Source organism: Myxocyprinus asiaticus, chromosome 10 (assembly GCF_019703515.2).
Source record: "Myxocyprinus asiaticus isolate MX2 ecotype Aquarium Trade chromosome 10, UBuf_Myxa_2, whole genome shotgun sequence".
In the NCBI taxonomy this organism is placed as follows: Eukaryota; Metazoa; Chordata; class Actinopteri; order Cypriniformes; family Catostomidae; genus Myxocyprinus; species Myxocyprinus asiaticus.
In genome coordinates this window covers 11906335-11933642 of record NC_059353.1, presented here as the reverse complement: position 1 = coordinate 11933642, position 27308 = coordinate 11906335, and the positions used below count along the sequence as shown (strand labels likewise).

At 38.1% G+C, this 27308-nt stretch overlaps 1 protein-coding gene across 2 annotated transcripts; it reads left to right on the top strand.

The window, feature by feature from the left end:
• The first annotated feature begins 1066 nt into the window (after positions 1 to 1066).
• On the top strand, positions 1067 to 12867 carry LOC127447076 (serine/threonine-protein kinase SIK2-like). Of its 2 annotated transcripts, none has more exons than XM_051708590.1 (14): positions 1067 to 1335; positions 1932 to 2094; positions 2235 to 2351; positions 4606 to 4669; positions 5054 to 5215; positions 5528 to 5652; positions 5864 to 5987; positions 6084 to 6304; positions 6627 to 6776; positions 6874 to 6984; positions 8008 to 8233; positions 8373 to 8627; positions 8752 to 8977; positions 9678 to 12867. In XM_051708590.1, the coding sequence occupies exons 2-14, from the start codon at positions 1942 to 1944 to the stop codon at positions 10153 to 10155; spliced, it is 2412 nt and encodes an 803-aa protein (XP_051564550.1). In that variant the 5' UTR covers positions 1067 to 1335; positions 1932 to 1941; the 3' UTR covers positions 10156 to 12867. The 2 variants fall into 2 exon arrangements, with proteins under 2 accessions (XP_051564550.1, XP_051564549.1); XM_051708589.1 differs by having other exon boundaries at positions 1885 to 2094.
• The last annotated feature ends 14441 nt before the right edge of the window (positions 12868 to 27308 follow it).

Sequence of the window (27308 nt, the reverse complement as noted above, 5' to 3'; positions counted from 1 at the left end):
ATTTCTTTGTGAGGTTGCCACAGGCATAAATCTTTGTGTGTGTGTGTGTGTGTGTGTGTGTGTGTGTGAATTAGATTTGTGTGAGTCCAGTGGGAGGGGTTAACAAGCAAAATCACATATTTAAGTGCACATGTCAGATCTGTAAGATAAAGAAATGCAAATGCCAATGTATATTTGAGAAAATATAACAATTAACCCTAAAACACATAGCTCTCTTCCCCCCTTAGAATGCATACATTATTTACAATTAGATGCATATTCTTTACAACTTGTAGTACTTGCTCAATGACAATAAATATTCGGATAATTTAGCATCTTACTAAATCTACATTTGAACAGGAGCTTGATAGTTTACATTACCTATATGTAATTACACACAGGCTATATAGATAACACATGGAAAATAATAAATTAAACCAACGTAAATTAAGGCTACATATTTATTTTTAATAAACAAAACAGAAAACTAAACGTGAAAACAATTAGCTCACATGATCAGTGAGAGTTCAGTTGAGGGATTCCTGGAATGTCCGATGCAAAGACAACTTAATTTGAAGAAGACAACATTTTTGGCAATTTAGGAGTAATGAGTCTGCGGAATACTGGGAATCTAGTTAGCTGCACCCCTCACTGCTCTAAAAAAGCTCTTCATAACTCATTCCCTGTCTGCAATATGCACGCGTATTTCTCACATACAACAACAACAACAACACGCCAGCTGAAAGTTTCGACAGAGGGAGTGAGTCGAGTGTGCATGCATGCCTTCCAGCAGGTGGAGCAGACTCCAAGCCTCTCTCTCCACTCATAATACTAACAGCTTGAGAGCGGCGACACATCTCTGGCACTGGCGTCATCGTCTTCATCTCCGAGCAACCTCTCCATCAGCACTGGCGTCACCATACGCCGAGCCCGCACAGTTGCTCGGCAACTTCAGCCTTGTGCGCTCGCCCGGCCTCGCGCCCAGCTCCGAACTCTGACGCTAATGTGACGTCAATAAGGCGGGGATCAGTTTGTGATGGGGGGAGAGGCGGAGTTCCCTCATCACACGACTGAGCCCGTAGCGTTTGTCTGCATGCCAGTGCAGAGCTGTTTGCTAGAGCGCGAGCTCAGCTGGGCGCGAGCGGCACCGTGTACATAGTAGCGCTTCTTTTACTGCTCGCTCCGTAAAAGTGTGTATCGTTGTACATAGAAAATATTATTAATATAGATGCTAATTATTTTGAATGAAATAAAACAAATATTTTCCCACACGGTTTGCATAAGGAATGACTTGTAAATGCAAATTTAAAAAACATTCCTACTGTGGAAGGAGGTGGAATTTGTTCGTGTGTTAAGGTAAGAGCACTTTCGGTTTTGTTATATGATCAGATGAAATGTATGAAATTCACGTGAGAGTTTTTGCTTTACAAAATGTCAAGGACATTTACGGATGTTTGTTTTACTTACTGTATGTGTGTTTAGTTTAAAGTTTAGTTTAGTGTAAAGAATAAGAGTTCAGAGTTTGATCAAGCACAAATGACTATATGAAATTCATTTGCTTTTAAAGAAGCTGATTATTATTATTATTATTATTATTATTATTATTATTATTATTATTATATGAGTAGCCTACATTTCAAAATAAAATGTTTAAAATGTATTTCGCAGCGATCATAGATTTTGTTTCATTATTTATTTATTTATTTATTTTTTGGGGGTGATTATTGTAATTTAATTTCATGAATAAAAACGTTGATGATAATAGTAATAATGGTGTTACTAATAACGAATAATAAACAAGATAATTTTAATACATAGAAATTTGATGATGGTGGAAATATGCCACTCCTTTTCATTTATATTAGTGCGCATTTGTAACCTTGTATTATTTCTGCTTTATTGCAGACACGTCATAGTAAATAAAAGTTATTCTTCAACACCTCGCTGCTCAGATCCGGCATCATGGTGATTATGACAGATAGCAGAACGTGCTCTCAGTCCAGTCCTACCCAGGCCAGACCTCTGCAGGTCGGCTTCTATGAGATCATCAGAACGCTCGGCAAGGGAAACTTTGCTGTGGTGAAACTGGCCAGACACAAAGTAACGAAAACACAGGTAATAATGCCTCCTGCACCATTACATGATTACATTTTTATTTAAATGGTTATAGGCTAATAATACTAAATATAAATATATATGTGCATTACAAAATATTATGCATAAAACAAAGTGAGTTTTATTGCATTATTATGCAGGTTGCAATTAAAATAATTGATAAGACAAGACTGAACTCAGCCAACCTGGAGAAGATCTACAGAGAGGTCCAGATTATGAAGCTGCTCAATCACCCTCACATCATAAAGCTCTATCAGGTAAGTTACATTTTATTGTATGATTTGTAGATTTTACAAGACTGTCCTGATGAAATCTCTGTATCATTTTGAAGTAAATATATAAATAAAAGATTAAGTAAAAATTCAGAAAAATAATTCCTTAAAAAAAAAGGAATTAAGGTTTTTATTTTATTTCTGTATTTTTATTTTTATTTTATTTGTTAATGTCTTTTTAGACTATTTTTGATTCTGTCTGTTTTGCACTGTTGTCTAAATGTGTGAATGTGTCTGGGAATGAGAGGCACAGAGAGGGAGAGAGTGTGTTGGACATACATTTTTGGCTTTATTAGCACAAGTGAAAGTGAAGCGCAATGTGTCTGCAATCACGTGAAGCTAGCTGTCTAAGAAATACAATCTGATTAGATTACTGGACTTGTTTTGACACCATAGCTTGGAACACACACGCACACATGCAAATAGTGGCAGGCAAATGCAGGGTGCTAATACATCAGCACATTCTTTCTCTCATAGCCTGTACCATTTCAGTTTGTTTTGTTCAGTTGCGGATTACCATTTTTGTGGATTATACTGGAGAACTGAGGTTGGGAAAATGTGCCCAGAAACCAAAATCTGGTTTCTGGAAATAAGATCACACCTCACTGCTTTGGAGTTGGCCCCTCTTATATCTCATAATGAAGTTTAGGGAATTGAGCACACAGCAGCATTTGTATTTTGATATGAGCTGGATGTACTGTACTGGTAAATCAGCATAGGCTCTCAAGGGTTCCCAATACAGCCTTAAAAAATCATGGAAAGTCATGGAAATTTTTATAGCACATATATATATACACTGGGTTCTGTAACTCAACTGGTATAGCATGGCGCTAGCGACATGAAGATCATGGGTTCAATTCTCAAATCAAGGGAACACACAAACTGATAAAATATATACCTTGAATTTGACCTTGAATACCTTGCTTTGGATAAAAGCGTCTGCAAAAAACATACATGTAAAATTTAAAACGGGATAATCAGGGCTGACTGGAAAATTCACTAATTAAAGGGTGTAGGAGCCCTTTCATATTAATATAAAATAGCATGATGTCATCCGACCTGATGACTGTAGTGTCAGTCCACCCTTTGAGTTTTAAAAGCTTTAAGAAAGCGCCCTTGATTTCTAGTTGGTGTCAGATTACCTTAATTGTACTTCTCATTCTGCTTTTGACATTAAACTATGTTGTATGAGATTTTTACTGCTTAAAAAAGTGCCTTCGAACCCTGTTTTCTTACATCAGACTAAAACTTTGTGCTCCAGAGCTCTGTCCTCTCATTTCATAACTAAGTCAATGGGGGCTGAGGAGAAGCACTTGAGATGAAAAATGTGGAACTAGTGACCAATGACCCCTCATGATGAACGGTTTCCGTTCTCTTGCTTCTTGTGCAAACAGTGCTTTTATTGCCCCTTAAGTTTTTCATCCACTTTACATGCAGATCTTTCTCTTAGACACACTTCTCTTCAAAACTATAAATTCTTTCATTCACTCCACTCCCGCTGTGGTAGCCAGGCCTCACCCGATAAGTTTCAGGACATTCCGTAAAGGGTGAGGACGTCTTACATCCTCTCCCTTTCACTGTTTTTACACTATTAATTGTCGAACCGCAATTCCTTTTGTATCACTGCATACTTTTGTGCTCAGGCTGGGCCTTATTTTTGTTTTATAGTTCAAAAGGAGTTGTTAAAGATAATGTTTCAGCTGTCATTAGGTGACAGTGCTGGTTCAGTGGCAGATAGTGATGGAACAGACAGGAGAAAGACGTGTGTGCTTATGTTAACCTAAAAATAAAGGGCATTCAGGAAATACTTGTCTGCTCTCTTATGCAGTGGTGCATATATTTGCAAAGTCACCTGTCAAGGATGAACAAGCATTATGGGAAAAGTTCACAAAAAGAGGAAATTCGGCGTGTAAAAATCGTGTAGGAAATCGGGTAGTTGACGCAAATAACGGTATATTTGTTTTTTTAAGCAATATCAAGAATTTGGGTTAAAATTAATATATATATATATATATATGGGAAAGAGTATAATTTACATCATGTAGTCTCTCCAGTAATATGAGGTCATATTTTGCATAATAATGAGCAAAATGCTGTATAAAATTTCAACTACCCAGTTACTGCATACTAAGTGGCTTGAATCCCACTACTGTTCAAAAATCATTTTAATGCTAGTGTTCATAGAAATTATGAAGGATTTTTGGATAATTCTCTGATGTCCCTGTTTTTGTCTTTACAGGTCATGGAGACCAAAGACATGCTGTACATTGTGACAGAGTATGCAAAAAACGGAGAGATGTTTGGTAAGTGGGACCAAACATTTTGTCTATTGTTTTCGCCATCTGTGGCTCCCTCAAAACCTCTTGTCCAGCTGCCATGTATAATGAGGTCTGATGAGGAGAGAATTATTTAGATCAACAATGCCGTCACAGCATTGACTCACTGAATGAGCACAAAGAGAGAACAGGTGTGGGATTTTAAGCTTTATGTAACTGTGTGAAAGGGATAAGCGGCTGTACCTCTGCTTGTCCTCATCACCTGTGGATTTAAATGCTATAACATATCTGTCTCTTCACCTGTCTCACATTTGGCTCTCTCACCAGACAGACCGTAGACTTGGTTCTGTCTTTATATGGTGTTTTTATTGAAGTGCCTCCTCCCCTCCTAAACCATCCTCTTTTTTACAGACTATCTGACATCTAATGGACGGATGAGTGAAAGCGAGGCTCGTAAGAAGTTTTGGCAGATACTGACGGCAGTGGACTACTGCCACAGGCATCATATTGTCCACAGAGACCTCAAAACTGAAAACCTGCTGCTTGATGCCAATATGAACATCAAACTGGCAGGTGAGCAGAGAAACGAGGCTTTCACATTGCTGTGCACATACATTTCTCTTAGTTCAATACTTCCCCAGTGCCAAACTATGAAAAGTAATTGCTATTTCACTGTTAGGATCAGTAATAAAGTAATGATGTCCAATTATGTAATCAGACCAGTCTGTTTTGTGTCAGGGAAATTATACAGACGTCTTCTCTGTACTGAAACAAATCATTTCTTATAGCCTTTTACATAACACCATACAATGTTGTGAGGAAGCAGTACTTAAAATCAGACATTTGATCAACAAAGAACTCATTTTTTTTGTACATCCCTTCTAGACTTTGGATTTGGAAACTTCTATAATGTTGGGGAGGCTCTCTCCACGTGGTGTGGGAGCCCGCCATATGCTGCTCCAGAGGTCTTTGAGGGGAAGGAATATGAAGGGCCACAGTTAGACATTTGGGTAGGTTCTCAAAATCTTGTCGGATTCTCACTTTACATGTTACTAGGGATGTCAAAATTAGTGGCTGCTTTTAATGCGACTTCTTGGTCAAAGCGTCCATCTTGGCAAACACAGTCGGTTATGTCATAAGTAAATGTGGAAAAATATCGGACTGTTTACAGCAGTTAAAGACTGTAGTTTAATACGTGCTACACATTTGTTTCTTTCACAGAGTCTTGGTGTGGTTCTTTATGTGCTGGTCTGTGGGTCCCTGCCCTTTGATGGGGACAGTCTTCCTTCCCTGAGACAGAGAGTGACGGAGGGCCGATTCAGAATACCATTCTTCATGTCACAAGGTACAGCTCAACGGTCCCTCTCTTCATGTACACTGCCATCGTGAGTCATACTAAAAAACCCTTTTTTAACCAATAGCTCCTTGTCTCTTTGTCCAGACTGTGAAAATCTGATTCGCAAGATGCTGGTGGTGGATCCAGCCAAGCGAATCAGCGTGGCACAGATTAAGCAGCACCGTTGGATGTTAGCGGACCCCAGCGCGCCCCAGCAGACCCTCTCCCTGTCCCTTACCGATTACAACTCCAACCTGGGAGACTACAGTGAGCCTGTTTTAGGCATCATGCAGACCCTGGGCATTGACAGGCAGAGGACCGTGGAGGTGAGAAAAGGGGAGGTACAATTAGAGAGGGAGGTGGCGGAATTAACGACAGACAAGGAATAAATCACAGGCAGATTGACTGCATGCTAGGGGCTTAGTCAAGATAGAGTCATGTTGTGGAGGTCAAACATATTTTCTCAGTTAGCTTTAAATATGCTCTACTGTTGGCAGTGAAAGGATAAATTCAGTAGCATCTGTTTTTAAATCTGCCATGCTGTGTTGACTTTAGCTTCACTAAAACCCCTTAAGACGATAACTCTTGACACAGACTGCCTGTGTATCAGTACTCTCTCTAATACACCTTTTCAATTCCTTCCTGAAGTCTCTCCAGAACAGCAGCTACAACCACTTCTCAGCTATCTATTATCTGCTGCTGGAAAGAGTGAAGGAGCACCGCAGCCAGCAGCTGAGCCTCCAGTGTGGGGCCTGGAATCAGAGATCCAGGAAGGCGTCCGATTCCTCCACGCCAGAGGTAAGTGTAAGACTGTGCCTGTTCCACCTTTGTCTCATTTTTGAGATGCAATCTCCCTCTGTGCTAACTCAGCTCTTCCTCTGTCCTCTTTTTCAAGGTGATCATGGAGTCATCTGACTGCTTCAGAAGCTCTGGCTTCCCTGTCGCCAATAAGGTGAACACTCCTGTCCATTCAGAGATGGAATGTGAACAAGGAGCACTGTTTCAGGTTAGTATTAAATTAACTGGCTTTAATCACACTGCACCCAATTCTGATTTGTTTCTCAAGTCAGATCTTTAGGGCTGACTATCCACACTGTCATTTTGCAAGTAATGAAATCAGATCTGTTTGTTTACAAAGTGTACTCAATATTTGGTACATATAGTTCAGTTGCCATTGTAATGACTTTAGTGTCAGCATGATTCCTAGAGATTTTCTTCTACAACAACTGAGAGTAGCTGTCATGGTGGAAAGAGATGATGGAAAAATGCAGCCTGATCTCATGAAATTTACATGATTATAGCAACATTTTTGCAAACCAAAACTACATGCTTCATTATATGTTTGGCTGTGATTTCCAAGCAAAATGTCCAGAGGGGGTGCCAAAAGCGAGTGAAATTATGTTGTCATTTTTAAGGTGAATATTATATAAATGTTTTAATGAGTAAAACCCTAACCTAAAACTTTAACCTAAATCTAACCAATAGTATCCTAAAAGATAATTGAGAGGTGAACAAAATAGACATCCTTACCCCAAACCAACACCTAAACCTAACCGATAGTGTTTTGGAAGCAAATTCGACATGAAAAGCACATTTACTGAAGCAACCTTTTGTCATTTCTATGGCACTTTCGCTTCACTATCACTAAGAGCGTCCTGTTTACCTGACAAATTAGGTTACACCAACGTAAGTAGAAATAGAATCCTGAGGTAACAATTACTGAGGTTACCAGTTTTTTTGTGTACTGGGTGCGCAATGTATGTGATGTCACAATACGCAATGTCACATCCCAAATGACGAAAAAAACTATAAAAAGTTTAACTTTCTGTAATTTGCTGCCATTGTCCTGCATTAATTCCACTATTCAAGCGTGTTTGCTAAATGCTTATATAGACCCCTCTCTACGTAGTTGTTCAGTAAATAGAATCCCTGTCCTGTTTCATATTGCAGATATGCAGTGTACCCCCATTCCCCCTCCTCCATTAGAGACAGGCAGTGGCTAATGTGAATGCCTCCCTCCCTTCCTCAGCGTGTGGTGTGTCCAGTGGAGGCCAGTCTGAGCGGGCTCCTGTGGAACCGATCCATCTCCCCTAACAGCCTGCTTGAGACCACCATCAGTGAGGAGGTGCGACCTCATGACCTTGAGGAGGAAGAGGGGATGCTGCAGGTCCAGCCCCCCCATCTGCCCAGCACCACATCCCGCAGACATACGCTCGCAGAGGTCTCCGCCCGATTCCAGAAGTGCAATCCACCCTGTAAGTATGAAATGGCATTAATTCCAGCATCATTGTGTTCTAGTGTCTACATATGTTTATACATAAAGTGGAATACATTCCCTTCTGTCATTAAATGCAAGGATCTCCTCGATTTTTAATTATTTATGTCCTCTCTCAGGTATAGTGGTTAGCCCATCAGATGGTGCTTCCTCTGACAGCTGTCTAAAGTCCTCCTCAAACCCAAACCCAGCTCTCTCCACTGCTGTTGGAGACCTTTCAGCATTGTTCATTTCTGGGACTGGCCCAGGGGCCTTGGCTCCTACTGGGACAACCCTTGCACTCTCCTCCAACCTGCTCTTGCAGAACCAAGGCAGCATGCTGGCAGCCAGCTTCCAAGAGGGCCGCAGGGCTTCAGACACCTCCCTTACACAGGGTCTGTTTGTATTGACAACATTGATAACATTCTTATTAACAATATTGTGAATAAAATGTTATCGAAAAATTGAACAACTCAGTTAAGTGGTTTCTAACTGGCCAATGATATCTGATATCTGCAGGACTGAAGGCGTTCAGACAGCAGCTGAGGAAGAACACGCGTGCGAAAGGTCTGCTGGGGTTGAACAAAATCAGAGGTCTGGCACGGCAGGTGTGCCCACCGACCTCATGCTCCAGGGGCAGCCGGGGGTCACTCGGGCCAACCATGTGCCCTTCCTCAAGCCACCAAAGCTCCAGTGGCCCCCGAGAACGTAGAAGCACGTTGGAGGAAGTTCTACACCAGCAGAGGTGAGAAGAACCCACAAATTACTCCTAACATGAGTACTAGGGTTGTCATGATATCAAACATCTTAGTTAGTAGTCGATACCAATGCAGGTCAAATTTTACAATACCAATTTCAATTCTACAGAAAACATTTTATATGCATTGAATACACTCCTTTATTTAATGAATTAAATATTGATATAAATATTAATACATTAATTAAAACAATGGGAAGGAGCCATCAATTATTTCTCAATTTTTCCAGAAAATTGGGAAATATCAGCAAATTTTTAAATTGTGATTTCTAGGCCTGAAATGTCAGGTTAAATTAAGAACATTTTAAAAAGTCATGGTATTCCTAGAATTATTATTATTTTATAATTTTTTCTGGTTATGCTCAGCTCTAAAATATTCCAGCTAGATATTGTTCTTTTGGAGTGCAATCTTAAAATATTTTTAAAAAATCCTTATACAGTAACTGAAAATGACTGGAAAAGTCATAGAAATTCATTGGTAAAAAAGAGTAAACCTCTTTTTTTATTCAAGTAAACTATCAATAAAAAAAATAAAGAACAAAGAAGAACATCAAATGTAAAATAAAACATAAATTATTGGCATAGTCTTCAATGCATGATTAATAGATATAATAGAGTGGTTTTGATTTGATGCTATTGTATATTTGTTGAATATGTCTAAAACCATTATTCTTCCATCATTCTACAGAATGCTACAAATTCAGCACCAACCTCAACCCCAAGTCCAGTCTACACCCCAACAGCCTGTACTCTTCCTCTCCCAGTGCAACCCCTCATCTTCACCTTCGAACAATCTCTTCGCCCCCGCTGCCCTCTTCTCCAACCCCCCCACCCAGCCGATCCTCCCTCCATGCCAGCAGACCTCCATCCCTCTCCAGCACAACCTGTGGCAGCAGCCATCTCTCGACTCCTCCAGTTCCTCCCTCTCGCCCATTGCATCCACTGCCCATCTCCTGGAGGCTCGTCTGCACATCAGCCAACGTCCACACCTACACCCTCAGCAGCACCTGCAGATCCAGCCCACCATCCAGCCACAGGGGCCTTTCTCCCTCCTGGCCCACCAGGGTGGTTGGAGCCTGAGCACCAGTACTGAGGAGCCAGATGTCCAGGAGCTGGCCTGTGCAGGTCAGAAGCAGCAGCTCAGCAGCTGTGTGATGGTCAAGTAAAGAAAGCATAGACAATGAGGAGACTCATAGAAGCTTGATCAATTTTAGAGTGGTGCTGACTGCCTCCACCACTCTTGAATGAAAGGTCCAGAATGAGCCAATGGACAATGATGATGAGCAGAGAACACTTTATGGGCACCAGAACCAGAAAGCATCCCATTTTGATGATGCACTCAATAGTTTTCTGATACAATGAAGAGATGCCGATTTTACTCTCTGAAACAACGTGCAATTCCACGTTTTTGTCGATATGTGTTGGAACGACCAGAGAGTACCAGAAGAAGCAATAACCAAACTCTTCATTTGAACCCATGACCCTAGCCAGGTGCTCCTGTCTACACAGCAATAAGAACAGGCCACTGAACAAGGCACTTAAGAGAGTTTTCATCAATTTGTGAGTGAGTTCACTCACTTCAGTTTGTACAACGTGTTATACTGGCCTCCATAATCTCAAATGATTATGTCAAAGACATTGAAGCATGTTTTTCCTCTGTACAAGTACGAACATAGGATATTTATGTCTTCCGTACATTTTTTATTTTTTTTTCCAAGGATTTCCTTTCAGGGCTTGAGCTTTTTTTCTTTTCTTTGTCAGTTTGTTTGTTTCTCTCCAGAGAAGACCAAAGTTGATTGCTGTTTGCATGTTTTTTTTTTTTTTTTTTTTTTTTTTTGTTGCACTTTTTGATTTGTTTCCTAAAAGTTCTTGAAACAAAATGCAGTATCTGACTTATCCTAAACTTCCAAAACCAAGGGGAAAAAAATACTGTCATTTTATCATATGCGATATGAAAATGCATTGCGCATAGAAGCAAAACTATGCAGCCAATGCTTTGTGTACAATGATGAGGCCATCAGAGGGGCCTTACTAGGAGGGGAAAATACAGACAAATAAGAGTAAGCTAGGTATAAGCACAAGAGGTACTGCAGAGATGTTCACTAAACCAGGTGAGGTTGTCTTCATATACTTTCACGGTCTGTGGCGATGACTTTTAATGCTGCTTAATGTTTTGCCAGGTCCAGACAAAGACACTAGTCAATTAGAATCATACAGCATCATACAGAAGTGCACATACCAATCATTTTTGGCAGTTAAGGAAATTAGAAGACATTGTCGGGCCTAATTTAGAAAACTCCTTTTCTATTAGCTCACTATTACCTCTTCGATAAATGATCATTCACCTCAAAATTGTACCAGAACATAGACTGTGTGAAGACATTAGGGCCATTACAATGTCTTGTGCCCTTTGACCTTCATTAATGGTGTACATTTGCTTTTTAAATCTTTTTTTATTTTATTTCAGTGAACAAAGAATATGAGAATACTGCAATATTTCACATTCAAATGTAAAACCAGGAAAGGAAGCTGTTGTAGGAAAGCAAAAGGTACTTCATGCTTGATCATGTTATTCTATTCTGTTCTTTTTTTCTTTCTTTTTTTTCTTTTTTTATTGTATGTACAATATTATTTTAATTATGTATTCTGCATGAGCATAGGAAATAAGAGCCTGGCCATTATGTACAGCTCATTTGCAGTCTATCTGACACAGGTTGCCTTGCATCCTGGCAGGCTTTGTAAAATGGCTGAACTAGAAAAATGACTTGGAAAGCCAAAGAGAGATAGAGAGAGAGAGAGAGCTTATTGAAGATCAAGAGAAACATTTCTGCTTTTTCTACAGAACATTTCTCAGTTTTTAATGAAGTGTAGCGCTTTCAAAATCAGTCTTAATGTCTTACAGATACAGTAGCTGCCTCGTCTATCTGACAAATATTGAAAAGCAATGTTTGTAGAGAGCAACGGTCCTTGTAGTTTTTCCTTGATTAAAATGCACACACAGACGCATACACACATAGCTTACAACATAGAGTCTTGTAGCAATAGAGTTTTATATCTTTAGTTTAAAAAGAAAATATAGATATCTCTTTGCATAATAGATATCTAGGTGCTAGAAGTAGATTTCAGAAGTGTCTCTGGGTTTGTGTGCTGTTTAAATGAAATAATAGTGTGTTACCATTATTGAAACTCCAGCATTGGATTGAAGCACCATTTTTATAGGCCTAAAATATCCTATTGCATGTCTTGTGAATTCAACATATTTGTGCAATGGTTTCTTGTAGTTTAGAAAAACACTGTACTGTGTTGTTTCCAAATTGGGACATTAAATGACAGTATTTGAAACAAGTGCAGAGAAAGATGAATTGAAGGTAAAGCTATTGAAGCAAATGTTACAGTGTTAACACCCTTCCTTTTCCTCTGTTTTCTCCTCACCACCAACACTTGTGCCTTTTTCTGAACAAATCCAATAGTGGTGAAAGTTTTTTTTTAGGTTTGATTTTAGGACATCAGAAAGTACCAGAGTTGTGAATCATATGCTTTTGTTAGATTGAACACCCCATTTTATACATTCATTTGTGTTGACAATAATGCACTTTATGATAACAATTGCTTGTTTTAAAAATAGTGTTTGTTTCCACTGCTGGTTTAAATAAGTCTATAGTTATATTGAGGTTATTTTTGAAACACTATGTTTTGATGCAGAACTGTAAAGATTCTTTCCTGTTTGTTTCTTTTTTAATTTTTGTTATATTTCCCTGGTTTGCTTGCTTACTGTATGTGTGCTCACAAAGTGAGAGTGATTGTACATGGTTGTGTGAAAAAACCTGAGAGATAAAGTTTTATTTATGTGGCTATTTATTTGAATAAAAATTCACCTCTTGAAATTACTGTGTGTTTTTCTTCCTTGCATGAATTTTCACCTAGTTTTGAAATGTTTTCATTTAAAACATAAAATAGTTTCCCTCAAATACTGATTGGTTTGGTAATGACTCCTAATAAAGCAACTCTCAGATCATAATGAAAATATCTTAAAATTAATTACATTTCTGACTTACTCATAACTGATAAATATAAATGAATTATGAATTCATATCAATGGAATTAAAATATGATTTTGAAATTCTTAGGAAAAGTAGATGTAGAAATTCCTTGATTGTAACACTTAAAAAAAAAAGGGAACTGTCTGGGTGGAGGACAAGCCCAAATAGTTACATTTTGATAAATGTAAAATGTAATGGAACATTATAACAAACTGTAACAAAAATAATTAAAGAATCTGTAACACTTTACAATAAGGTTCTATATGTTAACATTAATAAATGCATTAGGAATCATGAACTAACAATGAACAATATATATATATATATATTTTTAACAGAATTTATTAATCTTGGTTTATGTTAATTTATAAAAATACATTTGTTTCTTGTTAGTTCATAATGCATTGACTAATGTTAACATATACTTTTAATTTAACAAAAATGTACAAGATTAATGTGTTGCAAAGGTATTGTTTTTTTTGTTGTTAGTTAATGTGCACTACTGTACAGAAGTTAACAAATAATGAATACAACCTTACTGTAAAGTGTTATTCAAGAAAGAAAAATTAAAGCAATTTCAACCTATCCTTTAAAACTAGAACGATTGTGGGGATTTATTTATCCTGGTGGAAAGAAAAGTTCACCAAATTAAAGAATCACTCATGTACTCTCTTTACTATAGTGTAAAGGAAAATAACAACAACAATAAATAACAAACAAACAAACAAACAAAAATAAAATAATATTAATAAAAGGACATTAATCTGGAGACATTTGAAAACAGCGTTTTGTTTTTCGAAACGCTCTCTGTCCACACTGCCATTTTCAACCATTTTCCAAAAGTTGCTCATCCATACTGAAACGTATGAAAACGCTTAAATCCTCTTACTGCTCATGCAAAAAATCGCCATTCCATGTATGGTCTGTAACACAACTGTCCTCTTGTTCCATCATCGGACAGCAATTCCGAGTAAACTTCCCGTCGCCTTTGAAGGAATGCAATGTGAAGGTTGTACAAAGTAACATTTACCTTTAACATGCTATGAAAGTGAATAACAGGCACAACAACGCCGCTACAATATTAGCAGCCATCTTGATTGTTTCAGGTTGAATAGATCACATGACTGAATAGATCACAAAACAGAGATATCTGAAAATGATGATGTATTTGTTGTAAATTTGTAAAGTTTTCCCTGTCCACACTACAACACGTAGATGCCATTCTCAAATTTATCCACTTGGGAGAGCATTTTTGAAAAGCTCTATTTTCACTGGACAAAAACGCTGTCTCAGTGTGGACGGAAGGCCAAAATGTAGAGAAAAAGATGTGTTTTCAAACGAAAATGTATTAGTGTGGATGTGGCCTTATTTGTAAAGTGTAAATAGCTAGGATAACCAATAGAAACATAACAATTACTGTGCATAATATATAATTTAATGTTTCTGCGGAAGGATTACAGTTTGAGTGGAAGATAAAACACATGTAAACACATTCCTCTGCGTGTACGCTCATCACTCCAGCTGTAAAACAGCGGGTGGATTGATCTGTGCTGAGAATTACGTGCTCATATATTCAGATCCAAAGCCAGTGGTCCATGCCAATCATTCTGACTGGGTGCCCTGTTCAAACCTATGAGCTCAAACGCCTGCTGGCAAAGTGTCAGAACTTCTGTCACACACATATGCCTTTAAATATCTTTGTTTATATGTGAGAGAGTGTGTAAATAATGTATACTCTGAAATCATAGATTGACTGATCTCATGATGTGGGCCTGCAAAACAAACATTAAACAATCAGAAAGTGACATCAGTTCTCTCTGTCCTTCATTAACATCCATTGCACATGAGTTTATTTTACACAAATGTGTTTTAAATTTAATATACCAACATTTTAGTCACCCTTAGTCTTAACACTAAATCTGATGTGATATTTAAAGGGATAGTTCACCCAAAAATGAAAATTCAGTCATACTGTAATTTACTCTCATGTTGTTCCAAACCTGTATGACTTTCTTTAAATATTTAATTAATCGCTTTGTCTTTTCATTACAATGGAAGTTGATAGTGACACTTTAAAGCTTAAAAACGCACTTAAAAAAGTAATCCATGTGGCATATTTCAAGTCTTCTGAAAGTATATGATAAGTTTTGGTGAGAAACAACCCAAAATGAAATCTTGATATCTGCTACACCTTCGTGAGTGCACAAGAAAAGTTTGTCACAGTTTGTGCGAGAACTTGCATTTTGTAGTGCGAACACACGTGCCACTTCCACCACTCCAATTCCACTCCACACAGCTCACATTCTCATGTAGTCTATAGAACGCTGCGAACACAGACAAGCAAAGTGATACAAACAACTTTCCAGTGCTGTTATACCAAACTGCAAATGAAAGAGAAAGGCTGACTTTTAACAATGTATTGATAAATAAATAAGCCTGTTCTGTGAGAAAGAATGTGTGTTTACTGCTGATACCGCTAGTGAAGTTCAATAGCTTATAACAAGTATCAAGTTAAAGTTTGCCATCTTTAATGAGGCAAGCATACGGATATAATGATATTAGACGGGTTATAGAGTGCAATAGTGGTGTGTATGGTAAGTCAGAGGTATTTTAGGACCACGCAGCACTCCCGCTCCCCTCTGGGACATGCAGTGGCCAAGACTGTAAGCTGAGATAAGCAGGAGTGAGAAATGTGTTGAATCTGAATCTGAGGTCATGCAGTGCAACTCTGTGAGACAAACAGCTAGCAGCTCTCGACGGGACAGCACAGAACCTCAGAGAAACCACTTCAAAGTCAGTTCAAAATTTGTTTAATTATTATCTGCTCTCAGTTGTGCAGCTAAGTAAGAGTAAGCAGAGATAAGAAAGTGTATATATGTGTGTTCAAGGATAGTAAGTGATCAAGATATTTAAAAAAGTAGGATGATATGAGGAACAAATAAAGGATATTTAAATAAAGGATTATTGCAAAATAAACCCAGACAGGGTTTGCAGGTCACGGATCACCCTGAAGGGATTCATTTTGTGACAATGACCATCTGACTGTATATGATTCTGTGTATTAACCTTCTTCTTACCAAATAAATAAATATACATGAAATGTTGATTTTAGTTGAAAATGTTTTCTTATGTCAAAGTCAAGACAAGTACCATATCAAAGAAGAAAGATAACCACAGAGTGAGACGAGAGATATAAAACTAGCAAAACAGTGAATGAAATTGGTTGCCTGGGATAATGGTCAGTTACGCAGTTTAGTGGTCACTATACGAAAATATTGGCAGGGAAACCTGTGTGGAAACACTTATTATGTTTACAATGATGTTTAGTGATGCTATCAGCGCAGAATTGAATTACACACTTCACCTTTAAGAATTTGACTTAAATTTCTTAATGAACCAGACAAGAATGATCAAAGATAATAAAATTTCCAAGCACTGAAGCACTTACATCAAGTTAAAAGAAAAGACTTGCCTCTATTTTCTCATTTACAAACAACATAATTCCTAAAAGTACACTAAGGTTAGCCCCTGCTGGTAGATGCTGTAACTACTATTCAGCTGCCAAAAAGCATCTTTCATTATTGTCGACCATTCAAAAGTAGCAGTATATTTTTGACTAAATAAATGTTTTTGCAAGCAACAAATCACAGATATTTCATTATGTTATACTTGATGTTTTGCCAATGAACATTTTTTTTCTCTCAGAAGGGTCCTAAAAGTGTAGAATGGACTTCTTTATCGACTGCCTTCGATGTCACAGCTCAGGATAGTCGACAGTGAATGGTCTGACACTGTGCCAATAAGCATTGTCCTGACATAATTTTCCTGCAGCTCCAAAGTAATTATTCACATGTCATTTACCGCTCAGGTAACTGGCTAACAAGATCACACCGAGAGTTCCAGTTCCCTAGGATCGTCCACATTATGCAGACTCACAGACAAGCGCCATCTCCCATCAGATATTTTTTGCATCTAGTGTGTTTACCTTCCCTTGTGGCATGACCAGATGTGCATTATGTCAGCAACGTTAGAGACCCGGGTTTGGATCCCATGTTGAAACCAGAAAGTAATAGTGTTTGCATAATCAATGATGAGCGTGATTCAGAGGTTGCATTTTCCCCTCTAACATTAAATTTTTACTCCACTGATGGTTAGGTTTCGGTTTAGGGGTTTAGTTTATAAAATATGCATTGCTCTTCACTGTATTACAGCCTGTAAAGCTGAAAACAACTTGTTTCTCAACTCGCTTTTGGTGACCCTCCGTGGACATTTCACTGGGAAATTGAGCTCACAGGTGCCCATATGCCCAATAAAACTTGCCGCTTTGGCTACTGGGGGCAGTGTTTCGAATTTCGGTATGCACAGACTGATTTTAGCTAAACAAAAGTCACCCTACTTAAAACACTACAAGGATTAGCTAAAAACTACAATGCCCAGAGCTGGTGGCCTAGAGGAATTTGTGGTGAAAATCACACCTTACTGGTATGAAGTTTTTTTACTATAGCTTTATAGCATTCTTCAGAATACTTTCAGCATCCCGTCTTGCTAAAATTAGACTCAAAGTATAGGATACCCTATTAAAACTGCAGTGTGAAATGAACTCCTGTATGTCACTCTATTGATCTCTGTTATGCCTCTTCTCTGTAATGTTGGTAAATGACCTAGGCTTTGATCTGAGGGCAAAGAGAGAGAAAGGGAGAAAGAGAGAGAGATGCAGGCAAAATGAGTGCACAGCTGACTAGTGAACTCAGCCTGAAAGGCCTGTAATGGAATTCTCAGTCAGACTCAAGTGCCTCCTGTACAATATTAACTGGGGCTCAATGTGCGTCATTCAGCAAACAGCTGACCCTGAGAGCACTGGAGCAAGTAAAAACCTCTCACCCCCTCTCTCCTGGGCCTCCTCTCCTATTGCTTTCGTTCTTCACTTTAGAACTGGTCTACTTTGCCTTCTCCCACAATTTTAAATATGTGACAGTATAATAATAATAACAAGCAAAAAAAAAAAAAAAAAAGGCATAAATACCCAATACATTAATAACAGTGTAAATTAAAAATAACATTAATATAAAAATGGTTGAATTGGTCTGAAATGTTTTTAGAGAAACTTTGTTTTAGCTTTGTTTATTTGTAGTCCATGTCTGTTAGTTTTGCCATTATATAAATGCTAGAGAGCTTCAGAAAGTTAACAAAATTAACTTTTAGCAGTTATACAGATTTTTAATTTACAATCTTTCTCTTCCAAGAAAAGAAAGCAAAAATATTGATGACTCATCTTACACTTTTTGTCCAATAAAATGTTCTCTAAGTGAGATAATAGAGTGCACCCACTTTTTGAGCTGTCTTGGTTTTGGAAGTATTTTTCCCATAAATGACTTCCCCTCAGAGATTTCATATGTAACTTTATAAGAGTTTTTAGCCATGAACCAGCATCAGCCTGCTCCGATGTGAATCACAACATTAAAAACTTTGATTTGAAGCAAAAAAGTATTTGCAATATGTCAAATAAATAAATAAATAAATAAAAACTGTGGAAAAAAGGTACAAAACTGTGTACTTAACATCTTTACGTTAATGTTTATAAGTTGTTGATAAGTGTAGGAACAATATATTTACATTTTTCTGTAAAATATTCAGATATATGCACATATATAAGAAGTTTGAGAATATAGGGAGACTGACTTCTTTCGTCATTCGCAGTGTTTCATTGCAGAGTTCTTTTAGTGCACTTTGTTAGCTGCAAATTTCTGATTGGTGAATTGTTTCCCTTCAGATTCACAGGTAATGTAGTTCTTCACCAGAAATCCTGCAATTAAACGGAGATGAAATAATGTGGACTGATGGCTTCAGCAGAAGCATTTACTATTGATTAACAACCTCTGTGCTCACGTTAGGCCTGTCTTCATAGGTATTTAAGTTATCGTTACAAATCAATTCCCCAATGGAATTACTCTCAAAACCAGACTGTTGCGCTCTGTTTCGTTCCAATATTTTTACCTTTGCAAAACCATTATAAAATTCTTCAAAGACTAACAAATTTGAAAGAACTGCATACATAAGAGATTAATTCAAATGGAAACGGTATGCTACAATAAAATTGATTGTGTTTTATACAACAGTTAGTTCCGGTCCTCGATTCTGAGAGGTCGATAGGTGTTCCAAGAGTGCTGATTGCTCACACCATCAGCAATGGGACGCATTACTGAAAGAATCACTCCAATTGTGTTCATGGCATTTTGAAATAATGTGTAAGAGCAGTGCAGATGTGTACATTTTCATTTGAAGTCCTCTGGAATTGTATCTCACTTCATGATTACTCAGATTACTACTAAACTACAGCTGAAAAATAGAGTTAAACTAAAAGCTTCAGCATTACTGCCAATCACTGCAAAGAGTCGCAACAGACGGATTACTCAAACATGCTCAGAGTGCCTACATGATACAGGTTTCCAAGTTTTGAGAAGATGTAAACATTTAACATGCTGGAGGAGGGATCACTTTCTGTGTCTGTGTCAAAATAAAGAGTTCCCTAAGAAATACTGTATACAAGAATGAAACTTGCATCCTCCATGATCTCTTTCTGACAACAAAACACTTGAACGTGAGTAAAATACTCATAAGATAATTGCGATAGTGTGTATGGTTCCACCACTCTACGATCGGAGCTCTGCATTAATACCACAGTACAGTTGAGAAATAGAGTTAAACTAACAGCTGCAGCATGTTCATCACTGCAACATACACAGGTAATCACATGCTCAATCACCCTCTCTCTCTCTCTCTCTCTCTCTCATTCACACACACACATCCTTGTTTCTCCAATAACTTGTTAGAAACAGCCCAAGCTGTCATTACTAAGTTCTAAAGTGACACTTTTGAATTAGTAATGGAGGCTTGGGCACATCTTTCGAACTAGCAATGGCAAGTGTTTTTTTAAAACAGTCCTTTATTTTCTCCCCCTTTTCTCCCCAATTTGGAATGCCCAATTCCCAATGCACTCTAAGTCCTCGTGGTGGCACAGTGACTCACCTCAATCCGGGTGGTGGAGGACGAATCTCAGTTGCCTCCATGTCTGAGACCGTCGATCCACGCATCTTATCACATGGCTTGTTGAGCGCATACCGTGGAGACATAGCATGTGTGGAGGCTTCATGGCATTCTCCGCGGCAACCATGCACAACTCACCTTGCGCCCCACCGAGAGCGCACAACATTATATCAACCACGAGGAGGTTACCCCATGTGACTCTACCCTCCCTAGCAACCGGTCAATTTGGTTGCTTAGGAGACCTGGCTGGAGTCACTCAGCATGCCCTGGATTCGAATTTGTGACTCCAGGGGTGGTAGTCAGCGTCTTCACTCGCTGAGCTACCCAAGCCCCCCTTTTAAAACAGTCCTTAGTTTTTCCCTACTTCTTTATTTACTTGTTCATTGAAATATTGTATAAAAGCAATATCACACTTGCAATCGTGCTGTATTGTCCATCTATCAGCACGACTGTGATTACCTTCGGCATTCAGCTGTGCTGATAGATGGACATACAGCACTCTTGCTCGTGTGATATTTCTTTAGTAGATTGCATAACATAAATGACATTGAATGGTGTTAAGACAGAAGCCCGAAAGGCATTGTGTTGACTGTCCCGCAGCAGGTCATGGAGTTAGGGGTGGTGTGTGGAGGGCCAGCAGTCTGTCATTCCCACAAGGGAAGTGCTGATTGAGTTTCCTGTCACGTTTAAAGGGTTAAGGTGACACAAGTGCATGGTACGTGACTAGCAGTGGTTTGTGTAATGTCGTGGTGACAGAGTAGCCTGCTCCTCCTTTTTACAAATCCTCTCCCCTCGTACCATTTTAACACAGTGGCCTCTCACATGGAATAACTGATATTATTTATTTGTGTATCCATTTTTTAGGGCTGTCAATTGTAAAATGATTAAGTTTTACTTAAAGCTACACTATGTAACTTTTGTCACTCTAGCGGTTAAAAAATAAAACTGCATGCATCTTGCAGAAGAACTTTGTTTTAGTAATGATACAAGTTGTGCTTCAGCTCTGCTCCTCTGTGTGGATGAATGTGGCTTGAGGCACCGGTGTACACATGAATACAGGACATCTTATCAGAGCGAATGGACAAATAAATAACAAAAGATAGGAAAAGACGGATATCTGTGTCATCTGAGCAGGTAAGTGCCATATCTTATGCTGTTGTTTTGATTTATTGGAAACATTGATGTTTTGAAATAAATGACATTACAAAAGTTAGGCAACTTCGTTAACATTAGACACAATGATTGCTGGTCTGATAAAGTCAAGCATTGTAAAAATTTTATAACTGCAAGATATTCTGGCCAGATAGACCACAGTAGTAACTAATTTATAGATTGTCATTGTTACCAACCAGTGGTCAACATCATTTCAAGACTCACAAGCCTAGGACTAAAGGATTTATTTATAATAATAAATGATTGCCATTATAAAGAAAAATACACGTAAGCTAGCAAGTGAAATGTTCTGCACCGATTACAGTATAATTATTGTATTTCACTACACACAAACACAGACGTGTGTCTGATTACACAATTATACATAAACCATATCAATAAAATATCTGACCTGTTGAGTAAGAAAAAAGCCATCTCTAGGTCCCTTTTAAATCCTTTCAGTTGTTGCCACCTCTAAAAAGCCAAGCTGATGTTGATTCAGGTTTTATTACTGACTTTTTCGCTTTCCCTTTTTGCTTGTAGACTCTGCTGTGCTCGGGGTTTCTTGGTTTTTACAATCTGTGATTCCCCGGAGGTCTGCCGTTTTGAATGATCCATGGTCAATTTTTCTCGTTCGTTGTGACAACAGACTTTGAGCTTCACACTACTCCCACACAATACACACGATACAATAGCCGGATCTTATTTTCTCTGTGTATAGATATGACGTGAACACGCAAAGGCGAATGATGTATGCAATTCCCGCAAAATCCATCCCGACAGCTCTAAAATATAAATCATTATTAAAGGTTTATCAAAGGGTATTTGGATAAAGACATGGTTTGGAAGATGGATTTTTGTTGCACTCTCTCATTAATAACATTTTGTTATTTTTTCATAAAAAGAAATTACATAGTGTAGCTTTAAATGAATTGTAAATAATCGAATATATCAATATTTGCTGAGAAAAGCCCCCAAATGAAGATAAATTAGAGGCATTGCATTATTGTGGCAGATGAGGCAAAGCATTGACTTTACAAATTTGGCTTAAGAAGTAAATATATTGTTTGCTTTATTTCCATATCATTGAACATGAGCTCATAAATCAAGTTTGTCAGTCATCACAAGGCAGGCTTAGGGCTGTTCACACAAGATGTGTTTTTGCAATCTGTCTGTGCTTTTTTTAATGGTTGCGCTATGTCCACATGCGTCAGTCTTTGGTTCTTGCATCACGCTTCACTGTTTTTCACATCATAAGCACCATGTTTTTACTAGGACGTGTCAAGTGAAAAATAGTTACTTTTAAAAACACTTCTATTTCATTCACTTCCATTCATACGCATCCGAATGCGGGAGACTGGAAATGCAAGCTCATGTGAAGATATTTCACATTCTGCTGCGCACCAAATGTTCATGTTGGGTGACCTCTGACCTGCGAATTCGTATGACATGTGATCAATAGAAGATCAAAACTTCATAAAAATTTATCTTTTGGCTTACTAAAAATATGTATTTCAAAGCTGCATGTTTTTATTGTAGCAGGAAAGTGAGTAGATGGTAAAGTATGGGATGGTTATTCATTATTTGTGATATATTAGCTATTTATCAAAACAAGAAGCCAAGAATATCCTGTCCATTGCAGTGTCTGAAGAAATTTTGCATGCTCAAAGCCTAGTGTAACCACAGCTTTAATCACATTATTTTCTTTATAATACAATACGTGTGGCAGCAGAACCCAAAACATCCAAACACATACATGCACAATTGTGTAATATTATTGTGAAGAGTTTGGTAATTTTCTTTCCCCCTTAGGTATTTGAGATCTTGGCCATGTCCAGAGACAGGATTTGAAATCGTGCTTCACTGAATGTGTGAAATGGCCTCCTTAGTGGAAAAAGGAACATGCCTATTAAACGTCACGTCAAGATCCAAGAGTCACGCTCGTCTGACTTGGAAATTTGGCAATTTATCAAACGTATGGTGCAAGATGTTTACATAAGAGATAAACAGCTGTACATTTAGAGGGGAATGTGCTGCGTTTCCTCCAATGATTTTAGGTCACACAGACATGAAAAAATGCTCTGTCTGTCACACAGCCCCAGATTTTTATTCTGCCCATTTGCACTGCCTGTCACCTCTGTTTGTGCTGCCTGTGGCGCAGCACTGTTGGGGACTGGTGATGTCATTGATGAGTGAGTGCACTCTAGGCCACACTGAGCTATCAAAATTCTAAGCATTGTGCGAGACAGTGCCATATCTCAGAGTAAACTTCTCTCTCTTTCTCTCTCTCTCTCTCTCTCTCTCTCTCTCTCTCTCTCTCTCCATGAGACAACACAACTTAAATAAACAGAACTTGATGAACAGTATCTCTTTACACACCACTGACAATAAACAAAATGTGTTTATGTAATTGAGAAGAGCCCACTGAATGACGCAAACTGCAAATTATTTCTTTTTATACTTGTGTATGTTTTCTTTTTTTAAACAAATGGTTCAAATATTGACTGAGACAAAGAACTCAATAAGATGGATTAAGATGTGATTTGATGACTGAACAAAATTGGAAGTATACAAAATCACTTCAGTGCAAAGAAAATGTTTTGTAAACAAATGTTTTGCAATCAGCAGGATGGGAATCGTAAAGTATTTAATGATTCGGGTTCCGATTCCTCTTAACGATTCCGGTTCCTTAATGGTTCCAGTAACGATTCCAATAATTCTTTACATAAGTACCTTTTTTTAAAAGAATTATTTGGAAATGAGAAATACTATTGTTTTGTATTTACTACACTCTGCAGTCTGTTTTCCAAATAATGAGATCATTTCAGATTTCTACAGAGCAGATATAACAAATCAGAAGTAAATGTAAAACAATTCTGGTAAAAGGTGTGTTTGCAGACTTTTTAGATACATAATTACAATCCAATAATATATCCTATATTTTAAATAAACAAACCTAAACCAACAGAAATGTGATGGCACATTTCATTAATTCGTTTATCCTTCTATAAAATTCCACTTATTACAACAACTCTTATGTAGCTTTAATTATACATTTTCATACTAGTCAATAACTGCACTGCTGGATTTAAGCCTCATAGCTGATCATTAAATCAACAGTAACAGTTCCAGTGACAGTTTAGACTGTGTTTTGAAGCCTAATGTTGTATTTCAGGCTTGTGAGACTTCAACAGTTCTTTTTTAATTTGGAGTTGGACATTCATAACTTGCACATCAGTATAAAGTTTACTTGTATACTGGACTATAAATGGAAGGGCTGTATGTTTTGCGCTGTAGATTCAAAAGAACCGGCAGGAGAACCGTTAATGGAAACCGAAAGTCACGAAGATCATCCGATTCTGGTATTTTTTAAAGAATGGAACCGGTTCTTGGTTCCCAACCCTATTGCTGATGAAACTAACTCTCCACAGATGTCTGGTTAAAAGACAAGTAAGACCAAGTTTTGAATTGCTTTGAACCTTAATGACCACTACCAAAAAACTCATAAGGGTGTTTGAATCTGCAATAAGGGCTATTAACATGGTCCAAGGTTAATAATGATCCATCCATCCATCCATCCATCCATTTTCCTATAACTGCTTATCCTATGCAGGGTCACAGGTTTGCTGGAGCCGATCCCAGCTACCTTGGGTTGAAGCCAGAGAAACACTCTGATCAGGTGGCCAGTGCTTGATGTTCATGCAAAATAATTAGAGCAGTGGTTCTGAAAGTGTGGGGTGCACCCCCTTGAAGGGGTGTGGAGATATTGTTAAAGGGTGTAGGAAGACTGCCCCATTCTGAAATCTCATTCACTTTCACACATTTAAATTTCCGTTGGTGAGAGTACATGGAAAAACGAATGTGCCCAATTTCTTTTCCTCTGACATTATGTGGTGTCAGGTTCGCTCACTTCGCTGTGCTAATGTAAACAAAGGTGTTCTTGCATGCACAACAGATACGAATGGGTGAAGAGGAAGATTTCAGTGAATTAACACTTAAATGTTGGTCTGTTCCTCACACAATACTACCGTATGGCTTCAGATGACTTGAAATATGGCACATGGGTGATATGGATACATTTTATGGTGCTTTTGCTTTCTAGTTTCAAAGGGGGCATACCCAAATAATAATAATAATGATAATAATTAAGAACCACAAGTGCTTTCGCACTTGGTTCAATTGCTTGGACCGAACCCAAGTTCGTTTCCTCCCCTCCCCCTGCCCCCGCTGGTCTCTGTTCACATCATATTTTTTGGGTCCGAGCCGCGGTCTGATTATGTTATCAACGTGAGTACAAGCGGCAGCTGTTTACCACTCTAACTAGGCAACAACTCAAGAAGTCATCAGCTTCAATGTGCTATTAAAATATTCATCTCTTTGGATTTACCACCAAAACTTTACATGCACAAAACGACAGTTATGTTTGTCTGCCACAGATGCATTGAATATGCAATGAAGTGAAGAATATTAGCGTTTGTCTACCGCAAGCCCACAGATGCATTGCAAGGGATGTGAAGAATGTGAGCTGCTCTTTGAAGGACACAAGCTGGTATGAGAAATTCATTAAACTATAATAATTGCGATCGGGAGCCTGCAAAGACACGAATTATACGTCATCAATAGTGGTTCACTTCCGTGATTTGGTACGATTGCGTTCATATCAGCAGCGAACCGCACCTGAGTTCACATGAACCATACCCCAGACCACCTTCTCAAGCGGACTCGGGTGTGGTTCATGGGTGCGCACCCGAGTTTGGAAAACAGCGTTTACACCACCCAAACTAACCGAACTTTGACGTCATTTGAACTCGGGTGCACACCAAAATTGCTTGTGTGAAAGCACCCTAAATTTCTACAATGCTATCTGAAACTGAAAATTATTGTATATATTTTAAATTAGGCTGCATCCAAGCCACTAGGTGTCAGTGTAAGTCCAAGATGACACAAAGACAAAAGTTACTAAGTGCACCTTTAAAGTGACAAAAATACAACATAATTTTTTTTATGTGTGGCTTTTATTCATCTTCCTAAACAAATGATGAAACAGTGATCTTGGATTTACACCACAACCTTTCAGCGTGGAGGTAGCATTTGCATAAAAACAACAACAACAACAAATAATTGGCTACTAATGCCATTAAATAAATACCTTATATGCAGTAGTGTTTGTCAACCATGTTTAATTCATTATGAAATTGAAAATGTCAGATAATGTGGGTGTTACCAAGTTAAAGTGAGAGGTGTTCAGCTGGTCATGATATTTCAACATGACAGCCACCATGTGGGGGGAACCACCCTTATTTAGAATAGCATTTTTCTGGGCCAATGAAACTGAAGAAAAATACTAAAACATATTTAGTACATCAATACGTTTTTCTACTATACAATACAGTAAACAGCATACAGTTTATGGCACTGGTACAGAGGTGTAGTAATGATGTAGCCTAAATTTTAGCCACTGGCTAAATGTTGGGAATTACAGAAAATGTTTAGGCCTAAAAACAAATAGGCCTATAAGGGGTAAAAATGTATGTAAAGCTTTTAAGTGTTCATTAGCATATTTCACTCATACTACAAAGTATGAAATGTAAATATTGTCAGATTCTTGTGCTTCTTATCATGCAAACCTATCACCAAGCCCTTTCCCTGTTCTAACCGGGAATACTAGGAACTGCTTAATAGCACTTACCCTGACATCAGCTCAAATATTTTTATAGATAGGCATCATGATAGTGGACAAAATATGGCTGTTCCTGAGTTAAAATATTGCCTTGTGTGGCAGAAGTTCTGATGTTTGAAAACATAGTCAAACAGAAAAAAATCCCTTGGGAGCAAATATGAAGGCTGTTTTCCTTGAATAATACCAATCTAAAGCAGTTACCTTCTCCCTGCAGAGAAGGGGGAAAAAAAACTCCTAATAATTCCTTGCGTCAGCAACTTTGGAAAGCTGCTTTTGTGTTGATTCATACACGTTTTAGTAATGATGAAAGACAAGCCCTTCATCGAGTAGAAGAAGCATTGTTAGCTGCTATCGTAATCTCTGTAATTACAAATAAACCACCCCACAGAGCTTTCATTAGAAG